The 22,679-nt window shown below is 35.2% G+C and overlaps 3 protein-coding genes across 3 annotated transcripts; 1 reads left to right on the top strand and 2 right to left on the bottom strand.

The window, feature by feature from the left end:
* Nucleotides 1-1,049: 1,049 nt before the first annotated feature.
* Nucleotides 1,050-15,136, bottom strand: LOC131848332 (uncharacterized). The gene is made up of 10 exons (XM_059198155.1): nucleotides 15,055-15,136; nucleotides 13,946-14,082; nucleotides 13,508-13,634; nucleotides 12,932-13,137; nucleotides 12,327-12,457; nucleotides 11,556-11,729; nucleotides 10,882-11,072; nucleotides 3,286-3,500; nucleotides 2,487-2,690; nucleotides 1,050-1,385 (listed from the first exon to the last, which is right to left on the bottom strand). Exons 1-10 carry the CDS (start codon nucleotides 15,134-15,136, stop codon nucleotides 1,050-1,052), a joined length of 1,803 nt encoding a protein of 600 aa, XP_059054138.1.
* A 1,627-nt stretch (nucleotides 15,137-16,763) lies between these two features.
* LOC131847360 (uncharacterized) lies at nucleotides 16,764-18,968 on the bottom strand. The gene is made up of 4 exons (XM_059196927.1): nucleotides 18,876-18,968; nucleotides 18,255-18,304; nucleotides 18,120-18,154; nucleotides 16,764-17,668 (listed from the first exon to the last, which is right to left on the bottom strand). The coding sequence occupies exons 1-4, from the start codon at nucleotides 18,966-18,968 to the stop codon at nucleotides 16,764-16,766; spliced, it is 1,083 nt and encodes a 360-aa protein (XP_059052910.1).
* A 2,361-nt stretch (nucleotides 18,969-21,329) lies between these two features.
* LOC131848325 (uncharacterized) lies at nucleotides 21,330-22,429 on the top strand. The gene is made up of 2 exons (XM_059198147.1): nucleotides 21,330-21,359; nucleotides 21,806-22,429. Exons 1-2 carry the CDS (start codon nucleotides 21,330-21,332, stop codon nucleotides 22,427-22,429), a joined length of 654 nt encoding a protein of 217 aa, XP_059054130.1.
* Nucleotides 22,430-22,679: the final 250 nt, after the last annotated feature.

Here is a 22,679-nt window from a genome sequence, read left to right as displayed (position 1 = left end):
GATTAAATTATAATTTTGAGATAACAAGATGCAATGATAAGGATGCGTGTGATAATGTCTGTAAAGCCTGCGTGCAGATAAGAAGTTTAAGTCTTGATTGTAAAAAAATCTAAGTTACATTACTCAATAATTATTTCATTACTACCTTACCCGGGCAACTTTGTCTGCACCACATTTACTTGACATTTAACATTATATATCGCCCAATTTACATAATATTTCATATATTATTTCATCAATATTGGTTCATTAGTTTTGGCGTGAAAGAGTAATATTAATACTCACAAATTTTCTCGTTATATATTAGTAATATTACATTAAAATATTTATAATCTTTGTACTAAATTTAATTCGAATCACTAGATTTTGCACTAGATTTTAGTATGAAACAATGACAAACATTAATTGTCGCAAACTTTCACGTTTATAATATTAGTAGGATATTCTTTTTTAAGACGCACAAAGTAAGTTTTAATTTAGTTATAACAACTTAGTCCTGAAATATGGTAATATATGAGTGGTACCACGGGTGTTACAATATATTTTGTGACAACTGTGATAATATTGATTTACATCAGTGCATCAACCATTATTATATCACTGTCTATAGCCATTGGTGTGATAACAGGCCAGTCGATTTATAAACAAAAATATTTAGATAATCAGCAATCTGAATTTTATTAAGTGAATAGATATACAAGTAGTTCGATCTAATGTTGCTGCCATCATTTCGTGAGTTTTTTTAAATACAAATATAATATATAAGACGCTTAAATATGTATAGTTGAAATTTACTATTGAAACTATAAAAAAAATCAAAACGGCATAGTAATTCCGGAATTTTATTTCCTCTTAGCAAAATCACCCATATCTTATAATTTGTGTAAATTTATTTATTTAACTTCAATGAACACAATATAAAATATAACACCGTGCGGCATTTTCTACCAGTCAACCATAGGTGGTGCAGAAAATAATTGTCAGCAGTGCAAACATAATTAACGATAAACAAAATGAAACAAAATATAAACAGAACGAAATATTAAATCCTACATTGTTATTGCAGATATTTCATCTACATCGTCCTTGGGCACAAACTCATTAGTCGACAATTCTGCATTTCTTCTTTTCCATTTTGCATGAATGATTTCTAAAGTCAAAAGGAATATAGACACAAAGGCTGCCAAAATGCTAACACCTATTAATGGGACTATATCTGAGAGTACAACTCGTTCGGCCAACATCGCTGCCCTGCAAGGTGGAGGCTGGACAGAGGTGCGGAGTATCAGGCGCCTGGCTAGTCCTGTTTCTAGGACCCACATGGCAGCCGACCGCATCACGTTGGTGTATTGACCACGGTGGGGTCCAGTCACCCATGACATTTTCTGCAGAATTGAAGATATTATTGAGCTATGTTTATTTTTAGCTAGCAATACCCACGATATCGCCGCGTGGAAATTAAGTTTAATTTTCTAAAATAAAAGATTAAGTTAGTCCTTATTACATCAGCTATCTGCCAAAAAAAGCCCGTCAAAATCGGTCCAGACATATCAGGGATTAGCCGGAACAAATAGGACAGACAAAAATTGTAATTTATTTTGGTGTTAGGTAGTACCGTATTCATATTCATATGCATGTAGTAAAAAATGGTTATTGCAATATTACAAACAGACACTCCAATTTTATTTATATGTATAGATTAATAAAGATCTGTACTTCTCGTACAAGTGTAACTATTTTTATGGATAATAATGGAATCGTGTACCCGCCTGTGATAACGGTTTATGTTGGTGGGAGCACTAAGTGGAGAAAGATAAGATGAGCATGAGATCGGTCAGTTAGCCTATCGTGGCAAATTTACCAGGAATTTAAAATAATGGCTTTCAGGGGAAACCACGTTAAGGTCAATCTAATACCTATTAATACATGAGATATTTTTATACAACAGTCACATCTATTTGCCTAATAAATCCTTTCCTATTTAGTCTCAATTTCCATGTATCAAAATGTTAAAAAAATAAAAATGAAAATTTTTCGTTCAGAGAATCTCTATGTTAAACCAATATTGAAAGAATGTCCTCTCGTTTTCTTCATTTATATTTTTTTTATTAACTCGCAATGCAAAAGAGTGTGTTTTATAAGTTTGGAGTGCCTATGTCGATTATGATGCAGTTTTTTTGTTTTAAAGTTAACGTCATCAACATGGTTCTTAGCTACAATTCATGAGGTTCTGTTCAAGCGATTTAAGATCATCAGCTCTTTGTGTTAGCGGCGCTAGGCATCTCAGAAGTATAACGATTATTTACTTTATTCTTACCTGTCGGGGTTTATGCCAATTTTTCAATTTTAATTCATTATTTACATTACCTATTACTAGTTTATAGCTAATAAATTTCTATTCCACTAAAGCACTTGAAGGCGTGTTAAAATTATAATGTTATTAAATACTAAGATTGTTATTAAAAACTAAAAAGGTTATACCATACCTCTGGGATCGTGTCAATTTTCTTTATCTTGCACAACTCCTCGTCATTAAATCTATTGTAATATGAATACAACTGGTGGTATTCCGCGTGGTATGCTAATGTACCACGCTTCATGTGCTTCATTGCGTAATCAATATTACGGTACAGGTTCGATGTCATTTTCTTCTTCTTTAAGTATTCAAAGTCACTCCATGGTGTTGTTCTCTATATAATAATTAATATAATTAACAATAGTAAAACCTAGTCGAAGCGCTGAGAGGTAAATACCTCATTTACCATAAAATCATTCGTGTTAAGACCCGATTATTAATGTGTACTAAACGTAAAAGTTTATTAAAATATATATACTCTAATTAATACTCAATAATTGATGGTCTTGGTGGTCGAACGGTTTACGGTACATTGACTTTGTCACTCTAATGGTGGTCGCGGGGTACATTCTTGCGCAATACATATATTTGTATGAAACATGAAAGTACGAGTAGAAATGTTTGCATTTTCGTGTCTTCAATTCTACCAGTAGTTTTTTATCACAGTTGTTGTTTTATTCACAGTTTCGTGGGTCTAAGTGGGTACCTCACCCTCGCCTATTTTAGCTGGCAAGTAATTGACTTTGCAAGCTGTGCTTCGGTTGTAGAATGCAGATTAGGCAGTGAAATTACAGGACAAGAGATATGACATCTTACTCCTCTGGAATTGCAATGTTAACATGTACATAGGCGACAGTTACCGTTTATAATCAGGTGAGTTGTAAACTTGTTTGCTATTTCCCATTACGTAAAAAAAATCAAGAACTTACATTGAAGAATTGACTGCCCATAAAATCCTGGAACTCAGATGCGATGTCGTAATTTGAATCTCCCAATTCCCTTAATGTGTTTGGACCTCCTCGTCCGGCGCTCATGAGAGCCGATACTATTGCTGAAGTGTAGTATGCATGCACCAGCATTGAACAAATGGACATAACGCTGAAGGTCCACCGACCCGCTGTACCAGTCGGTACAGCACCTGCATCTGTAAATAATAATAATAATGACCTTGGACAATAGACAATTGACTGTGTTAAAGCGGTTCCCTAGGGATATGTATCCCGAGAGATATATTCCTTCGATAAGACTGTCGTCACAGATCACGGGCAAAGTAAGGAGTTACGAGCGTACCTGGCTTTCTGCTATGGCGTCTTGGTGCAGGAATCGATGATCGACGACGATGATGATCGATGAACTGATCACACACACAACACGCGCGGCGGAAATTATTGTATATACACCTTGAATATTGCACACTATCTATATACACCTTGACAATTCAATAGTTTATTAAATCGTAGTGATTCAATTATTATAAAACGTAATTATGTGCGAGCGGCGTTTCTCAGACACGAGCGGGAAACGAAGAAGCAGCGCCATCTTTCTTTCCAGCGATGGCGCGGGCGTACTCGGCTCCTTTCGGCCCTAGATCGTGAGTATGTCTGTCCTTGTCTATTACACGAGATGTGCATTTAAACTAGTTGTGGCGCAAACATTCCCCCGGCCTTAAAGGGTTGCCTTTAAAAAAATATACATATATATATACAACTGGGAAATGAATAGCAGTATGCGGAAGATATATATAAATAAATGAGCGGTATATTAACGTGTATAAGATTAATCATAAGCGGGAAGTTATCTGAGTTTATGTGAATACGATATATGAATGAAAGTTATATATAACTAAGCTAAATCTAATTTTTACTTATATTAAATATATAACTATTGATGCGGCAATGGGCACAAACGAACTACCGGGCGAAGGTAGCTACCCTTTGAAGTCCTAACAGTGACCACTCGCGTAGTTCCGTCTTTGGAAGGATGTACCTTTTCAACGACAGCTAATGGCCATGAAAAGGGCGGTGCGTTATCTATTACTAAAATTACAACAGTACCCTCCTTAATGGGAACTGATGGAAGATTCCATTTAGCGCGTGTCTGCAATTGATGCAGATACTCCATTCGCCACCGGCGCCAGAAAGACTGTACAATGCTATCCAGAAGGGAATGGCGTTGATTTAAATCGTGCGTGTTAGCTTCTGGCGCAGGAATTGATGAAAGAGACACAGTATTTAAAAAATGAGCCGGCGTAAGAGCAGACGGCTCAGCGGGGTCACTACTTCTAGCTGTGAGTGGACGCGAATTAATAAGTGCCTCAACCTGAGAAAGCACTGTTATAAGTTCCTCATAAGAGAGAATTTGTGATCCTATCACCTTAAATAAATTATTTTTAACTATTTTTACGATACTTTCCCAACTTCCACCGAAGTGGGGAGCAGCGGGAGGAATAAATTTCATACTAATGCGATTTTCTGAAAGTTCTAATTCTAAATGCGGGCGATATTCATCAAGAAACTTATATAAATCGCGAAGATACTTGCGAGCACCCACGAAACATGTTCCATTGTCCGTATATAAACAGTTTATCGGGCCTCGGCGAGATAAGAATCGTTTAAGTGCGGATAAGAAACTAACCGTGCTTAAATCAGTAGCAACTTCAATATGAGTAGCACGGGTTGTCAGACAAGTGAAAATACATAGCCATGCTTTGCGGCCTTTAACCCCCGACCACGAATAGGTGTGTACTGTAAGGGACCGGCATAGTCACAGCCTACATGCGTAAATGCCTTATCAACTTGAGTGACGCGGTGGCTCGGTAGATCGGCCATGAGTGGAAACGTAGGGCGCGGTTTTATTTTAAAACAAGCGTTACATTTATGAATGCGATAACGTATTAAGCGGCGAGCGGACAGGATCCAGTACTTCTGCCTGAGTAAGGACATAAGTAACTCTGGTCCTGCATGAAGATGCTTCTTATGATAAAAATCGATAAGAATATCGATAACATGATCGCGGCGCGGTAAAAGTAGAGGATACTTAGTGCAGTAATCCTCAGCGGAACTTGACAAGCGACCACCGACGCGGATGACATCGTCCTTGTCTATAAATGGTCGGAGCTTGTTTAAAGCGGAAGAACAATATTTATTATTTTTTAAATTATTAAACTCATGTGCAAAATATACTTCTTGCACGGCGCGGATTAACTTTATTTCAGCAAAATCTAAGTCTTCACTCGTAATAACGGTATTACGAGGAAGGCGTTTAATAAATTTATATATATAAACAATAGTCCGTAATAATTTAGAATATACAAAAAGGCGTTGAGATAGCGCGTAAAGTAGTGATTCAGAGGTATTTGAAATTAATGTGTGTATAACAGTCCGTTGTTCGGGAATGTCTTCATTCGATAAGTCGTGATTGACAACAAGTGGCCACTCGGCCGGGTTACTTAATACCCATGAAGGTCCGGTGTACCATAGCGGATGGTTTACTAGCTTGTCTGGTGTGAGACCACGAGACAGGCAGTCTGCAGGATTGTCGGAACCAGCAACGTGATAGAAACAGTCTGCCGGGACGTTATCGATAATTTGTACTACCCGATTGGCAACGAAAGTTTGCCAGCGGTGCGGAGAAGAGTGGATCCAACAAAGAGCCACTTTTGAATCACTAAAGGCGTATATATTATTCACAGGATACCGTGGTGCGATAGTATCAACAACCTTACGAAGTAGTTTTGCGAGTAATACGGCTGCGCACAATTCTAATCTCGCGATGGATACAATTTTTACAGGCGAGACCTTTGACTTGGCGCATAATAATTGAACAAAATATTTATTATCAACCTGAATGTGTAGGTAGACTACACCGCCATAAGCACGTTCACTAGCGTCAGCAAATCCTAAAATATTCAATTGACAATCCTCAACCACACCTAGGTGTCGCGGTATGCGAAGCCTATTAAGCGAGGGCAGTTCTAAACAGAACTGTCTCCAGGCTGCGATGATATGATGCGGGGGTTGAGCATCCCAATCACATTTCAACAACCAGAGTTCCTTAATAAGGAGCTTGGCGTACAAAATAGCGGGAGCCACGAAACCTAAAATGTCCCATAAACGGGCAACAGCGGAGAGAATAGCGCGCTTAGTACATATAGCGTCTGGCGTGATTACTTTGAACTTAAAAGAATCATTAGAGTTATCCCAAAATAGACCTAAGATCTTGTGCGGGGTGGAATTATCGAATGATTTGTCACTGAGGGTTTTGTGTGTATCCGGGATGTGAGCAAGCACGTCGCGGGAGCTGCTCGTCCACCTTACGAGATCAAACTGTGCCATTTTAAAAAGTGCAATAAGTTCGTTACTAATGGTAATAGCCTGTTCATCTGTCATAACAGAAGATACGATATCATCCATATATAGTGCGGACGAAGCAACAGCGGCAGCAGCAGGGAATTTATCCCCTTCATCTTCAACTAGTTGTCGAACAACGCGGAGCGCGAGAAATGGACTCGACCTCAGTCCGAAGCATACACGATTAAATTCATATTCAGTCACAGGATCATCGGTGCTGAAGCGGTACAAAATTCGCTGAAACCTACGATCGGGTTCGCGTACAACTATTTGATGAAACATTTGAAAACAGTCGGCGGAAATACAAACTTTAAAAAGACGAAAGTTAATTAAAATACTAAATAAATCACCCTGTAGATTGGTACCACTATGCAATATATCATTTAACGAACGACCAGATGTCGTTTTACAACTGGCATCTAAAACCACGCGCAATTTAGTGGTGACCTTATCCTCTCGTAGCACTCCGTGATGTGGAATGTAGTACGAGGGTATAAGTGAATTGTCTTGATGCGATTTAACTGGACTTAAATAGCCCTTATCAATATATGCGCGAATTACTTCGTTATAAGAAAAACGAAAATGAGGTGACGCTTCCAACTTACGTTCTAGACATAAATAACGTCTATGTGCGGCAGCGAAAGAGTCGCCTAAGGAGAACACGTCCTCTCGAAACGGCAGGGATACGATATATCTACCACTATCATCACGAGTAGTGGTGGCGCGAAAATAATGTTCACACTCGAGATCATCGGCACTCTGAGCGGGCGGCGCGGTTATCTCCTCCAATTCCCAAAAACTTTGGAAGAGAGTGTCCATACGATCATGAATCACGGAACAACATGACGTTGTATATGCGGTATTTAATAATGCGGAATTAGGCGATGCGGAATTAAAAGTGGGTACGGAACCCATGATTACAAACCCTAATACGGTTTGTATCGCAGGCGGAATATTACGATGCTTGCTATGCACAATACCCGGCAATAGCAAGTGCGGGAATATAGAACTACCTATAAGTACGTCTATATTACTAGGAATGGCAAACTCGCCGTCTGCCAGCGGTAGGTTTTTAATGTGTGAAAATGCGGCGGTATTGACAGGAACGGAAGGCAAACTGTCCGTAATACGGTCAACAACAAGCGCGGAAATATTAAAGTGAACATTAAAATTAAAACGAGAAAATATATTAAATTCTACTGAACCCTTAACGTTTTTTTGTGAGCCACCGATACCCTTTACCATCGTAGATGAATATTTTAATTCATTTAATAAACCTAAGCGGTCACAACATTCATCAGTAATAAAATTACTTTGGGACGCACTGTCCAATAAACATCGAACTAAGTGTTGTTTACCTAATGCGTCATACACAATAACGCGTGCAGTTGCTAGTAGCACAGTTTTGTTACTGAGCGCGCAAAGTGACAGACCACTCTGCTTGGCCACGGCCTCGCCACTGTGTGACGGGAGCGGGGGTGAAGCCATGCTACTACGGGGCGCGGGCGCATCGCGCGCGGGCAGCGAGCCCCGATCCGTAACAAAATGTAGCAAAGAATGATGGCGCTTTTGACATGCACGACACGAAGATTTTGATTTACAAACACCTGACTTATGCTTGGTACTTAAACAATTTACGCATGAATTGTTAGCTTTAATATGTTTATAACGATCGAGAGGTGACAATTTTTCGAATGCACTACATTTATAAAAATGATCATGCATATTACTATTGCAAAGTGAACATTTTATAGGTGTTACACTTGAAACATAAGACTGCGGGTCCGGGTACTTAGCAGGCGGGCGGTATTTATTAGTAGGCGGGCGGTATTTATTAGTAGGCGGGCGGTATTTATTTGACTCTGTACTGGTGGCGGGCGCGGGTTGTGTATTTTCATATATGCGGCATTGCGTTTTTATAAAATTAATAAATCCGTCAAAATCACGTGATTTTGTTATAGAAGAGTGTAATTCGAACGCGCGTAATGTTTCTGAATCGAATTTACGTTTTGCAATATATAATAAAATGAAATCGGATAATTGTTTTATACCTAAGCCCTTTAACGACATAGCGGCGGTGACATACTTATCTATAAATAATTGAAAACTTGCGGCGGAAGGCATTTTGCCTAATTTAAGATTTAAGATCTGGTCTAAGTAATTAGAACCGAGAACGTGAATATCTTGATACTTATCAAGCAGAGACTTAAATATAATTTCATAGTTTTCGGCGCAGGGTGTAATACCTGCAAATACCGATTGTACTTTGGGTGATAACTTACCCAGTAAATAATACAGTTTTTCTGAGTTTGTAAGTGAGGAGTTGTCATGGACAGTAGATTTGTAACTAGCGTAAAATAAATTCCAATCTTGATAATTGCCGCTGAAGGAGACTAATTCCAGGGGGGAGCCTGGGCCTAGATACAGGTGCATCTATCCCACACGAATTCCCACCCGTGGGCGCAGAAGAAAGATCAGAAAATGTCTGTTTAATTGAACAAAACAAATCTTCAAATGAGTCATATACATGAAAATTAGGTACGGCAGAAGGATTCTCATCAAGCATCCTACTATTATATTCATCAAGTACATCTTGAAACTTATTACGAACGTCATCGATGGTTATACATGAACTAAGAAACATACGTCTTTTTTCTTCCGATTCCGTAGCCGACTTCGACTTATCGTAAATACTTTGTATTCGTTGAAATAAAGCATTACGTTTAGCTTCTAACATAATAAGTTGACGACTAGGTGAAAAGGTAGGCGCATCTTTATCTTTACGTGACATATCTAATGATTTAACGCAATATAACTATAGGTAATTATACAGTGACCTGTCAATAGACAGCGTAAGCGGACAGTAACGAAAATAAAATTATATGTAGGTATGTAGCGAGAACACGGTTAAGTGTTGCGTAGATTACTATATAAAATATAATGGAATGCGGGATATAGACATTTATATTTGTATATTGTAGGTGTGCGGGATGTACAAGTATATTATGTATAATATAGTTATAGGATACAATTTTAAGACTATACTATAAATGCGGTGATATAAATATTTATTATCTAAAGAGATAATACAGAGGAATGCGGGATATTATATGGTATTCTATATCGGTATATAATAAATAAGTTTATAAATAATAAACTATTACACATATAGGTGCTTGGTTGCGGTATAATATAAAGAAATGACAAGGCAATCCTATATGGCTACGCGGGTATGTCTGAGAAACAAATAAGTAATATAAGACTAAATAAGCGGATTTTATATTATCAATTTTGAAAGCGGTTTCTTAATAATAATATTAAACGAAGGACCTTGCGAATAAATAGCAAAAGGGGTACGTTATTAAATGTAACTCAATTTAAAAATAGCAAAATATCCGGTTCGCAACGGGCCAAAAAATGTTAAAGCGGTTCCCTAGGGATATGTATCCCGAGAGATATATTCCTTCGATAAGACTGTCGTCACAGATCACGGGCAAAGTAAGGAGTTACGAGCGTACCTGGCTTTCTGCTATGGCGTCTTGGTGCAGGAATCGATGATCGACGACGATGATGATCGATGAACCGATCACACACACACATTAATGTATATACACCTTGAATATTGCACACTATCTATATACACCTTGACAATTCAATAGTTTATTAAATCGTAGTGATTCAATTATTATAAAACGTAATTATGTGCGAGCGGCGTTTCTCAGACACGAGCGGGAAACGAAGAAGCAGCGCCATCTTTCTTTCCAGCGATGGCGCGGGCGTACTCGGCTCCTTTCGGCCCTAGATCGTGAGTATGTCTGTCCTTGTCTATTACACGAGATGTGCATTTAAACTAGTTGTGGCGCAAACAGACTGAAATAGTTATACATTTTTTCTTAATACATTAATCATATATAATAGAATCTCCAGACACTTACAAACGTTATATAATATAGGTAACATTATTTCGGAGGTCTAGCGCTTACCTCCGACGATATACCCCTGTTACCATCAGGTGGATTGTCAGCTTGTTTAAAATTAAATAAAAACTTAATACACAAAATTGTAGGTATTATGATTGTCCGACGGACAATCATTCAATATGTTAACATGAAACTTGCATAACATCTTTAAAATAGCTATGGTATAATAATTATATTGCGTGTGTGTAAAATATACCTTGCTGCAACCAAGTAGCCAATACAGACATATATGCCCCCTCCTTCTCTTCAGCTTTCCTGGCTGTAAACCTCTGTGCTAATGCTAGGATGATACCAATGACTAGACATGTCCACCATACTGACGTTGTGAAGGGCTGTATATACATGTTGCTACTACTGTCTCTCTCAGCAAGGTATGTGAAGCCAACACTGGAAAAAAATTAATAATTGAAATTAAAAAAATATGGAGCATTGATGTATAAAAATGGTATTGTAGTAAGACTTCAATATAGAAGTATTAGGATTTTCGGTTACGAAAAAGCGTTTCGCGTGGAGGGGATATTGCGTTATGAAACAAAAAAAGGCTGGTGGCGGTAGAGAGAGGACAATGGTCCATTGAAGTTTCACTTCTACTATATGTTACAGCACACATTTTTTTATATTTTTTTTAAATATAGAAGAACATGTTTATTGAGTTGAGTTGAGTATCTTTCTTCGTAAAATACGAAGAAAGATACAAAGTTACCAAAAAAGAAAAAGGAAGAGAGAGCAAAAAGGTAATCGATGAAAAATAGAAGTGAATTTAGCTTCAAATATAATATTAACTTTACTCAATAATACAAAATACCACGGTCTTTAATAATATCTTTAGTAATTGACAAAAGTCCAAGTAACAAACACTGGTTTTAGTACCTGAACAGCCATATAGGCATTATGTAGTCTAATATAGACATTCTCACATACGTAGGTCGTAACGTGCCTGCGCCCATTTCCGTTTGTGCAGACAAAAGTAACATGTACATGCTAGTATGAATTTCGCTTTTGTTGGTTATTTCCAGCCATGTCGCTGTTACTTGTATAGCTTTGCTGAAACGAAAAATATTAATAAAACTAACCGTTTAACATGGCACTCCTTGCGAGGAAGTACAATTAAAAGTGATACAAAGAGCCTATATAGAATAATTCATATTAAGTTTATTTGAATAAAGGCACCGTTCATCATCGGTAGGGATTCATCGTCACACTCTGCAATCGGATAGTACGGTTTCTAAGTACTTTCTTCCAGCCTTACGCAAATTGCTGAACGCTGAAGCTTCACGAATTATTTGAAAGAATTTATTTAAACCAGTACAATATTATTAAAATGCATGTTAACGTAAACAACTACATTAGTATAGAAATCATTTACAATCAACTACATCTATAGAGAAACTATGAACTACCTGCCTATTTTCTTTATAGATTACATGTTTTCAATTGCTTAAGGATCAGTAGGCTCTGATATATAATAATTTTGTACTGGTTTAAATAAATTCTTTCAAATAATTCGTGAAGCTTGCCTTTCATATTTATTTCGTCCATAGGCTTGGTATCCGTTTACCATTAGAAGTTCCTATACCTATCTAATTATTATAAGTGGTATTAAAAATATATAATTTCTATTTTAATTAAATTAACATTTACGTAGCGTTTAGGGCTTCAGTTATAAGTACGGCTGCACCATAACCACAGCGTACTCCTGCATTTGGCATCGTAATATCCTCCATATAATCTTCGTAGCTGCCTTCGTACGTTTCTGGAGAATAGTTGGAAATCTGTAATAAAATAAATAACAATAATAATTAATCTTTATTATATTTTTTATGTTACTATTCTAATATTACAACAATAGAGCGAAGCTTTAATTAATATTTGCCATTGACAGACATCACACTGCCATAACGGGTTTTGGTATTTGGTCTTTAGTTGTTAAGCATAAAACTTTTGTTTTCAAATTATCTTTGTATTGTTATTAAGTTTGTATGTTCTTTTTATGTGTTCTCTGATATGTAAACAAGTTTTCTATATCTATTTCTGAATAATATTATTCCTGAGCACCGTCTACACTTATTTTTTTTATACGGCTGAGCATATGGAGTGCTACAATCGGAAATAAAATTTTAAAGAGGAATTTTTGGTATACATTTTCAAACTAAAAATACTTGCAGTAGTAATATAACACGATCTACTGTGTCTATGTTGACATTAAGTCGTAGGATATAGTCATTAGTAAATAAACGTCAACTCACGGGAGATGCAATTCTAATGGGTGATCTTCGGAAGTTTAAACGCCGCAAAATCTTTTCACGATCATGTGTCACTTTTAACCCCGAATATTTCGTCCAATAGGCCCAAGGATGTATGGATGCACCGTCGTGTGGGTGAACCATAATATCTTCTATGTATAATGTTTGATTAGGTGATGTAGAATAATTTAAATTCTGAAATTCATTTCCTGAAATGACATATATATTTAGTTCACAAAATACAATACAGATACAATCAAAACAAAATGTGCCCAGGCTAAAGTTCTGAATTTTGGAGAGAATTTTTTGATATCTATTAACAAATGAATATTGAGACAAAATTATAGGAATACAGATGTGTTTACCTATGGATATTTTATTTAATATTTCGAAGTATTTTGTGAAATATTCCATGGACTTTGTTGATTGTAAAGATTTAAGACCAGGGTTTTTGGGTAATATTATTTTAATCTGACCTATAATTCTTAATAAAAAAAGAATATTATTTTATTATAATTGAGTACATAAATTTTTTGTTGCATATTATATATTCTGTTTATAAATACTTACCGATAATACTAGGAGTGTTTGATGGTAATTTTAACATCACCGCATCAACATCATAGCGCACATGATGGAGAGCGCTTGGTATATCATCACCAACCACCATCCATTTGTAACAATGAGAATAATGTTCTGGCCTAACCTAAATTTATTAACAACAATAAAAATCTGGTTTGTCATTCAATTTACATAAAAAAAAATAATAAACTTTCTTTTTACTATTAATTTTTTTGTTAGCATACGGAACAAACGTGCTTCAGGCGCACCTGATGGTATTCACTTACCATCAGGTGAACCGGTATGAACACCCGCAATACCATGGGAATTGCAAATGCGTTGCCGGCCTTTTATGAAGGAATAATCACTTTTATTATAGGTTTCATATCGTATTGGTTCGGAAATAATATTACTGGAAGGTGATCCTAAAACATGAGTAGAGTAAATCATACTAACTCTTTCTAACAATACATCGTTTGGTCCATTGAAGTATAACACACCCTGAAATTGGGGGATGACATCAAAAGTTTCCGAGCATGTGAATGTGGCAGTTATACCATATTTAAATAATAGATGCATGAATTTCACACGATCTGTAAAATGTCAATTGAATAGTCAAGACTTTAATACAGGCGCATATTTTTTTTATGATAAAGAAATGGTGCTCCCTCCTGCGCTAACGGTTTACGCTGGCGGGGCATCAGTGGAGGATGATAGGATGAACAATGAACATGTCTGGTCAGTTAGCCCATCGTGACAAATTCACCAGTAATTTGTCACTATGGTTTCCATGGGAGACCGCGTGAAGGGCAACCTGACATGGTACATTGCTAGCAATGGCATTATTAGTACACATTACATAATGGAATTATAGTACACATTATTAACAATACTCTTCCACTACAGACGCGTATTTGTGTACCTACCCTATAAGGATAGACTTCGTACAAAGTCTACAGCGTGTGTATCTCTATCTCACCCCTCTCTGAACTTAAAATCTATATAGCACTGACAATATTATCTGATTACACTAATAATGAGTGCATAGCGATGATGTTGATTATCGCATGCCTCTTACTTGTTATACTGTAATTGTTATTTATATAAAAAAAAACATCTATTAAAAAGAGCAACACACAAGTTTCTTGCTCATTCTTCTTATGATGAATCTGCATTCTGAATTGAGTGGTAGAATCAAAATATGACTATTCAAAAGTGCTTGTAATGAGTTTATTTGAATAAAGATTATTTCTATTTCTAAAGCTTGTGTTATGGGTACTGGATAACTGATACAAATACATAGATATATTTTTTCGTAAAAATATACATATTATATGTACATAGAAAATACCCAAACCGATATATCATACTTATGAATACAAATGTTTGTGCCATGCGAGGAATCGAACCCGCGACCATCGGAAGTAAGGCATTGCGCTCAACTGCTAGACCACCAAGACCGTCAATAACTATGAGTATCCAGTTGACAATGCTTCTGTCTACCCTAAACAGGCGTGAAGTTATAATTTCATGATTATTGATGATATGATATTTCTAATAAATACCTATGTGTGGCCAGCACGCTAATACAATGATGCTATTAACAAGTTTGTACTTAAACAGGTCCACTATAGCTGCAACTAGCATTTTGTCTATGGTATACACAGATACTGTGTAGTACCATAGAGTACAGTGCTTTATTTATAATAAATGCCACCGCATTCAGAATTCGTTATAGAGTACCGACAGCAAGCTACTCATTCTCCAATATACATACAATATTTATTATTAAAAAAATATATATTTGTTTAATAACATTTATTTATTTTTTAATAAGCATTCAACTTTTTTATAAATATAATTTATTCTTATAATAAAATTTAATTATTTTATAATACTTATTAAAAACACACTTATGTTTTACAATTGAAATATTTGCAATCTTTATTGTGATACAAATTTCGTAACTACGAAAAAATTTTGGTAATACATATAATACATTAAATACATTTTCGAAATTTTAGGAATTTCAAGTGTTTAATTTAAAGTCTTTATGACTTTTCACGCATCAAAATCACTTTTTCTACATGAAATAAAGCTCATTTGTAATCTACATCAATAAATATTCAAACTGCACACTGTACACTGCATAGAAAATTATTAATTAAGCATTCATTTTAGTAAGGGGTGGATAATCATGTAGGCGGATTCCATTTGTTAAATTGCGATTACGGTTGTTGTTACAATATGCATCAAATTATTACTTTCTTTATAAACACTAGTGGCCCGCCTTGGTTTGGCTAGTGTTCATAATTTTGTGAGTATACATTTAAATAATACTAGTGGTCGCACTGTGGTTCAAATTCAACAATAATTAATTTAAATTATAAGTTTTTGTAAATAATGTTTATACTGTCAAAGACTTACTTCACGTAACTATTAATATATATATATATCACGATACGCTAATTTGGCAATTAACAATATTGACATTATTTAAATTAACGTTTTGTTATCAGTTCATATAATGATAGTGTGCGTAATGTTTTATTTATGCATAATTTAAAAAATATTAGTATGTTGCAATCTCCTCCTCATACTCCTCCATCCCCGCAATTTTTGTTAAAAGGTATAGAAAGATTTGGCTTCACTTCATGTTTCATTAATATTATTATATTATTTAATAGATACAGCACCTATAGCACTCTGGAATAATCTCAGATACATTATTTAAAAGTTAAAATAATTTCTGTGTGGTTTCAGAGTTTACTTTTCGTAACAATATCTCTCTCTTTATTCATCCCATACGCAAAAACAGGGATGGTATTAGTTTGACGTGTTTACTTATGGATCAGTGACATCGTATATTTTTATAATTCGATCCTAATAAATTTTTGATACCTTAGTTGATTTGGCTATTTGTACTAGAATTTGAAGTAAAAATTTATCCATATATGTATAGTAGTACAGTACTACATATATATGTATGTATAACTGCGGTTTCATCCATTACATATATCTAGCCTGTAAGATTGTATAAAGGAGGTATAAAAAGAACAAATAAAACATGAAGAATTTAAAAAAATGCTCAAGATTAATATGATTTTATCTTGAATACTTTTAATTTAATTATATTTAAAAAATCCAATTTGTAGACATGGCTGTATATTTTTGTAATAATTACAATATGACATTACAAAATTTACTACTTCTAAAATAAGTATAATAAATAACATTAATATAATAATCATATATAATTGTTATCAAGAATAGTTTATTTGTAATAGTAGGGATAGCCCGGTGGTGGAGGGGCCGAACAACCACAGGACGGCTTGGGCAGTAGTTTAGGCTCCAGTAACGGCTTCGGTTCCAGGCTAACTGGTACTGGTGGTGGCACCATATACGCTGTCATAGGTATACTGGGAGGGGGTGGAGGAGGGGCAAGCGTACCACATGGGGGTGGATATGCAGGCGGTGGATATGCAGGTGGGGCATATGCAGGCGGTGGATATGCCGGCGGTGCATATGCAGGTGGTGGATTCGGTGGAGGTACTAGGGATATTACAAGAGGAGATGGTGGTGGTACAGCAGGCGCTGGTTGGTATACTGGAGGCGGTGGTTGACAGTATACAGGAGGAGGAGACGGCGCTGGCAGTACTACAGGTGCTGGAGGAGCTGGAATAACGACTGGGGCTGGTGGCGGAGGTGCGGGAAGACATACAGGTGCAGCCGGAGCCGGAAGTATTACTGGCGCCGGTGGTGCTGGTAAGTAAACAGGTGCAGGAGCCGGTGCTGGCAATACCAGTGGTGGGGGTGGTGCTGGGATACAGGCAGGGGCAGGTGCTGGTAACACTAGAGGTGGTGGTGCTGGAAGAACCAATGGAGCTGGCGCTGGAGGTGGGAGACAGTACGGAGCAGGTGCTGCAGGTGGCGCTGGAAGTAATAGAGGTGGTGGCGGCGCGGGAAGCAGCAAGGGCGGGGGAGGTGGTAAACAAAGAGGGGGAGGCAAGGGGGGTAATATGCAAGGAGGTGCGGGATACGCTATAGGTGGAAGTGGTGGTAAGACTGGCGGCGGGAGTAAAGGTTCTCCTGCCGGCATCAATACAATTGTAGGGGGAGGAAGCGGAGGTAGTGGGGGTAAGATTTTCTCACAAGGCAGTAGCAGTTCCTTTTCTTTTTCTGTTAACAAAAATACAGTTTTAAATAATTTATATACATGGAAAACAATATATGTATACAAATGTATTTGAAATTATAATATTGTTGATGTACATCAACTTAATTAGCTACTTATTCATTTATCAAGATACCAAATAAATATTGTGAGTTTCCAATCGCCCTTTTTTCACGTTATCCTGTGATACCCTTGACATGAGAAAGAGGTCCCAGAGGTCTAAATCAAATTTTAGTAGAAACTAATAATAAAATATTTTTTTAAAAATCAAACCCATTTTGTTAAATCAAAAAGTGTCATATCGGGTAATTAATAGAATATTAATAATCATTTCAACTCGCCTACTAAGGGATCATTTTAGTGTAAGAGAAATGAAAAGACATAGAAATGTCCATGGAACGTTGTGTAAGTGGTCATTATATTACATTATAAACTCAATAATTGTATGATACCAACCTAGACATTTCGGTGAAAGCACCGGCTTCAGCAACCTGCAATTTTAAATAAGATATGCATTACCTTCAGTATCTAATGATAAAGTATCATTTTCATATGTGAGTGTAAATTTAATAAATATCAAATTATACTTACGATGACAACACGGATTTTTTGCATTCTTTGATTTCCTTCAGAGCCTCCAACTGAAAATGAAACAGACTTTTAATTTTTTGAATTATAAACACATACTACCTGTACTTAACTTTGTATTCTATATATCATATATATAACCTATATATGTATATATAGACTTTTGGATCGACTACCCATCCGTACAAGATATTGTTAGTCGATGTATTTTATAATAGTCTTTTGTGATAATTTATTATTTGAAAAATACGTCACACGGCCTCAGTAGTTCAGGGCTTTAATTTACTGCCTTATTTCCGATACTTCCGGTGATCGCAGGTTCGATTCCTCGCACGATCCATATTTGTATTCATGTGTATGATTTTTTGTATTAGTCTGGATTTTTTCGACCTACATTATACATGTATTTATAAAAAATGTATTTAAGTATTTCTATTTGCCGTATAGTACCCATATCATAAGATTAGCTTAGCTTGGGACTACCTGGCATTGTGCATATTGTTCAAGGTTAATATGATTATTATTTTAAAAATTAGGGCTGCGATGTAGCCGCTGTGTGAGTCATCCAGGTGTATTAATAATTATTATTTAAAAAATCTTATAAAAATAAATAAGTAATCGTACCAAGCACAATCCCTTCTCATCACAAGCAGTGATGAAACACGACGACAGCAATAAGATCCCAAATGAGGACCAAACCAACTTCTGGGTCCCCATTCCTGCCTTTCGCGCGGCACAATCACAATATTATTATATTAAAATACCTATCAATTTCGTATTTAAAGAGTTAATTGTCATATTTACAATAATATACGTGATTTATATAAACCTTTATTATCTAATGGTGCAATCGATTTCATTTTATATCGAAATATTTTTGTACTAATGTCTCAAGCTTTCCTATGATAAGATTGAACGTGTCGATATAAGTACTAAGTGAAGTAATACTTATTATTAATCTTAACTAAAATTAAAAACAATATAAACTCAAAAATTGCTAGACTGATAACAAAAAATATTTCATCAGAAAAGCTATAGATATTATCGGCGACTGATATGTCGATAAAACAAAATTTTTATTTTTATAAGATTAGAAAAGAATGAGAATCTGACGGAAATCCTGATGGTAAGTGATACGAGTATATTTTTTTATTTATGTAACTTCAATGCACATTTTTTAAACTACATATGGCGGAGTTGACGTAATGTGGCATTGTTTACCAAGCAATCATGAATGGTGAAGAGAATAAAAATTGTTGGCGGTGCAAATATTAATGAATGAGATAATAGACAATATATACGTATATATATAAACAGCACCAGGCCATCATGACATAATGTTACACTCGTGGTCCTACTCATGCATTCCTGTTGCTGAGGGCCAAGATGTCATGTCTACGTATCCTCTACTTTCGTTGATTGCTGTACCATTCAGCCATAATCATAAGATCTTCAAAGCATTTGTAGCGCCCCACTAAAATGCTGTCCACCTTCATGGAGGACGACTACTTGCCGAAGGGAGTGGTTTACTGGAGTTACCGTGGCAGATTGCCATAGCGAGTGTGGTGACCACAAAAACAATATTATTATTTTATTTTATACATATTGTAATATGGGGTAATATTGTTGTATAAATGTTGTTGTATTTCATTGCCTGAAGCAAATAAAAACAAAAACATATTATAAAACAAGCTGCAATAGACTGAAATAGGGAAAACATAGGTACTCTACCTATAGATTTCGTCGAAAACTGTATTAGTACGAGGTAACGCTGGCGGTTAGTATTTTATATATAGGGTTGCCTAGAATACTGTAAAGTAAATAATATAATTGAGCTAACCGTTTCCTTAACTCACACATAAAGAAATTGACAAACAACACAAACGGAGAAAATCTTTAAAAACTATCACATTCTTTTCAAGATCACATACGTCTCCATTACAATTTTATGATATATAAAAAGAAAGCTGTCTTACTTTAATTACAATAAAAACAATAACAATATATTTACTAATTATGAAATCAATCACGGATGAAAATTTGATGATAAGTACCGTATCAAATTATGCCAAGCAATGGAACAATAATAATGAACAATGAATCGCGAATTGATCGCAATTTTGTTTACACTACACGTCGACGTGACGGAGACGATTTTCAAAATATCCTTAAAGCTAATATATGCCTAATAACATCATTGAATTGTATATATAAATATGACAGGGTAACATTAATAATACCTCGAATTTCAGGCCGTCAGGTGACGTGGCACGTGGTTCATTTCTTAGTACTAAGGTGGTATGCGTTATGTTCTGTGATTTTATTGCCATCTCTTACAGTTCAAACGGAAACAATATAATACAAAATAAACTACACTGTGGTAGATGATGCAGTGGTATCCACGCATCAGAAAACTTTACTCAAAGGATTTGACAGAAATGCTTATGTATATATTTAGAACATGCAATAGTTTTTTCCTTTACAATACATCATCATATGCTTCTTCCTTATCCTCTTTATACGGCGTTGTATGTTTTTCTTTTCTATTCCTTATTTGCAGGCATCTCGTTGTTTACTCGCTTTCTTGCCAAATCATCTTTCACACAGTGATCCATCTCTTATTGATCTCCTCTGCCCTCATAAATATCAATACTCATATGCAACACTTTCTTTAAAACATTATATACAATTCATATTTAACAATAACTTATACGTCGTACCCAATTGTGGAAACTGTGAATATATGTAATATTCACATTTTATTTATACACATTCGATTATAAAAATGCGCAGATGAAATGTACGTATATTTGTCGTATTCGGAATATAGTATATTCTATAATTGCTAAAATTTATCTAAAATATTAGGTATATCTCTAAATTGATATATTAAAAGTCATAATGTGTAAAATAATCCTTCTCATTACATAACGTGTTTAATCTGTTTCTGGAGAAGATAACAAAAACATTATCTGTAGAATAACATCTTTGTATAAAAATGATCGAACCTGAAGAAACGGGTTTAAAACAATTGGACAAGGTAATGTAATTGCCATCTCGAAAGTTCTATTTGGAAATATGTCGAAAACAGTTCTTATTTTTGTAATCGTAAGTATCCAATGAGTTATTTAAACATGCAAATTTTATATACATGTTCTTAAGTAATTTATCCGATTATACCTAGATATTATGAAACTATGTACATTTATAAGATACTTAACAACGGCTGATAAGATAAAATTTAAAATAATGCCCATTTCATTTAATGCTCAATTTGTTTTGTAATAAGTATATTTTGTATGATTACACTATTCTTAGTTAACTTTCACCTAAACAAACACCTAAAACTTCTCGAGATCCGTATTTCTTTCATGATAAACTACCTGATATAATTATAATTACTTCATATTATACTTTGTTAATGTAGGCATCTATAGGTGAAAGAATTTTTAAAATAAGCTGGCTGTTTTTTAAATTTTCCGTTATAAAGTTTTATCCATGCTGTTTTAGTTTACTATCGGTTTTAGTTGCAAGTAAATATATTTGACTTTCAGATACAAATGTCGCATGCAATCAACTTGGGTTTAATTGCGGGTGATTTGAAGCCGCTTGGAAATCCTCTATCAATCAAGAAGTATTCGCGCCATTCACCTGTAATAATTAACATAAACTCAAAGTCCAATCCTTTACCCTCACTACCATTACCAAAATTACCTTCAAAACCTCCATTTAAACTTCCTAAACCTAAAACTTCTTCAATGTTATCAAAATTGCGAGCACCATTATTCCCACCTATTATAATGCCTCCAGCTATTCCTAAAATACCTCTTCTACCTCTTTTGCCTATATTGCCTCCTGTATTACCATCATTACCGTTAGTTCCTCCTATATTACATCCATTACCTCTGTTACCTCCAATATTACCTTTGTTCCCACTACTGCCTCCAGTATTACCCAGAATACTTCCACCTCTTAAAGTTCCTATTTTGAGTAAATCACTGCTGCAGAAAACTTTAGGATCTGAGATAAAACCTGTGACGGTTCCTTATAATATTCTTGATAGAAAGGAAGAGAAGAACAGTAAGAATATTATGGATAAACTAGTCGAACTGAGAAATAAAGGGTCGTTGACTACTGCAGAATTTATTAGATTTAAGAGACTATTGTTAAGAAAATAAATAACTATTAGTACTCTAAACTAATTACTTGTTTTAGAAATTGTAATAAATAATATTTATTTAAACAAGAATTATAGAAGAAGAAATTGTGTTAAAATATTTATGTTATTGTATTTTTAAATACAATAATAATTGTATTAAGCATTAATTTATATAATCTTATTAAATTACATTGATAATTTTTGTTGTTGTTTATTTCTTTAATGTAAGCGCTTTTTATACGTAACTGACATCTATGGTTTTTTGTATA

This window comes from Achroia grisella, unplaced genomic scaffold, assembly GCF_030625045.1.
Source record: "Achroia grisella isolate CSIRO2021 unplaced genomic scaffold, CSIRO_AGI_Agris_v1 utg109, whole genome shotgun sequence".
Taxonomy (NCBI): domain Eukaryota; kingdom Metazoa; phylum Arthropoda; class Insecta; order Lepidoptera; family Pyralidae; genus Achroia; species Achroia grisella.
This window is presented reverse-complemented; position numbering and strand designations above follow the sequence as displayed.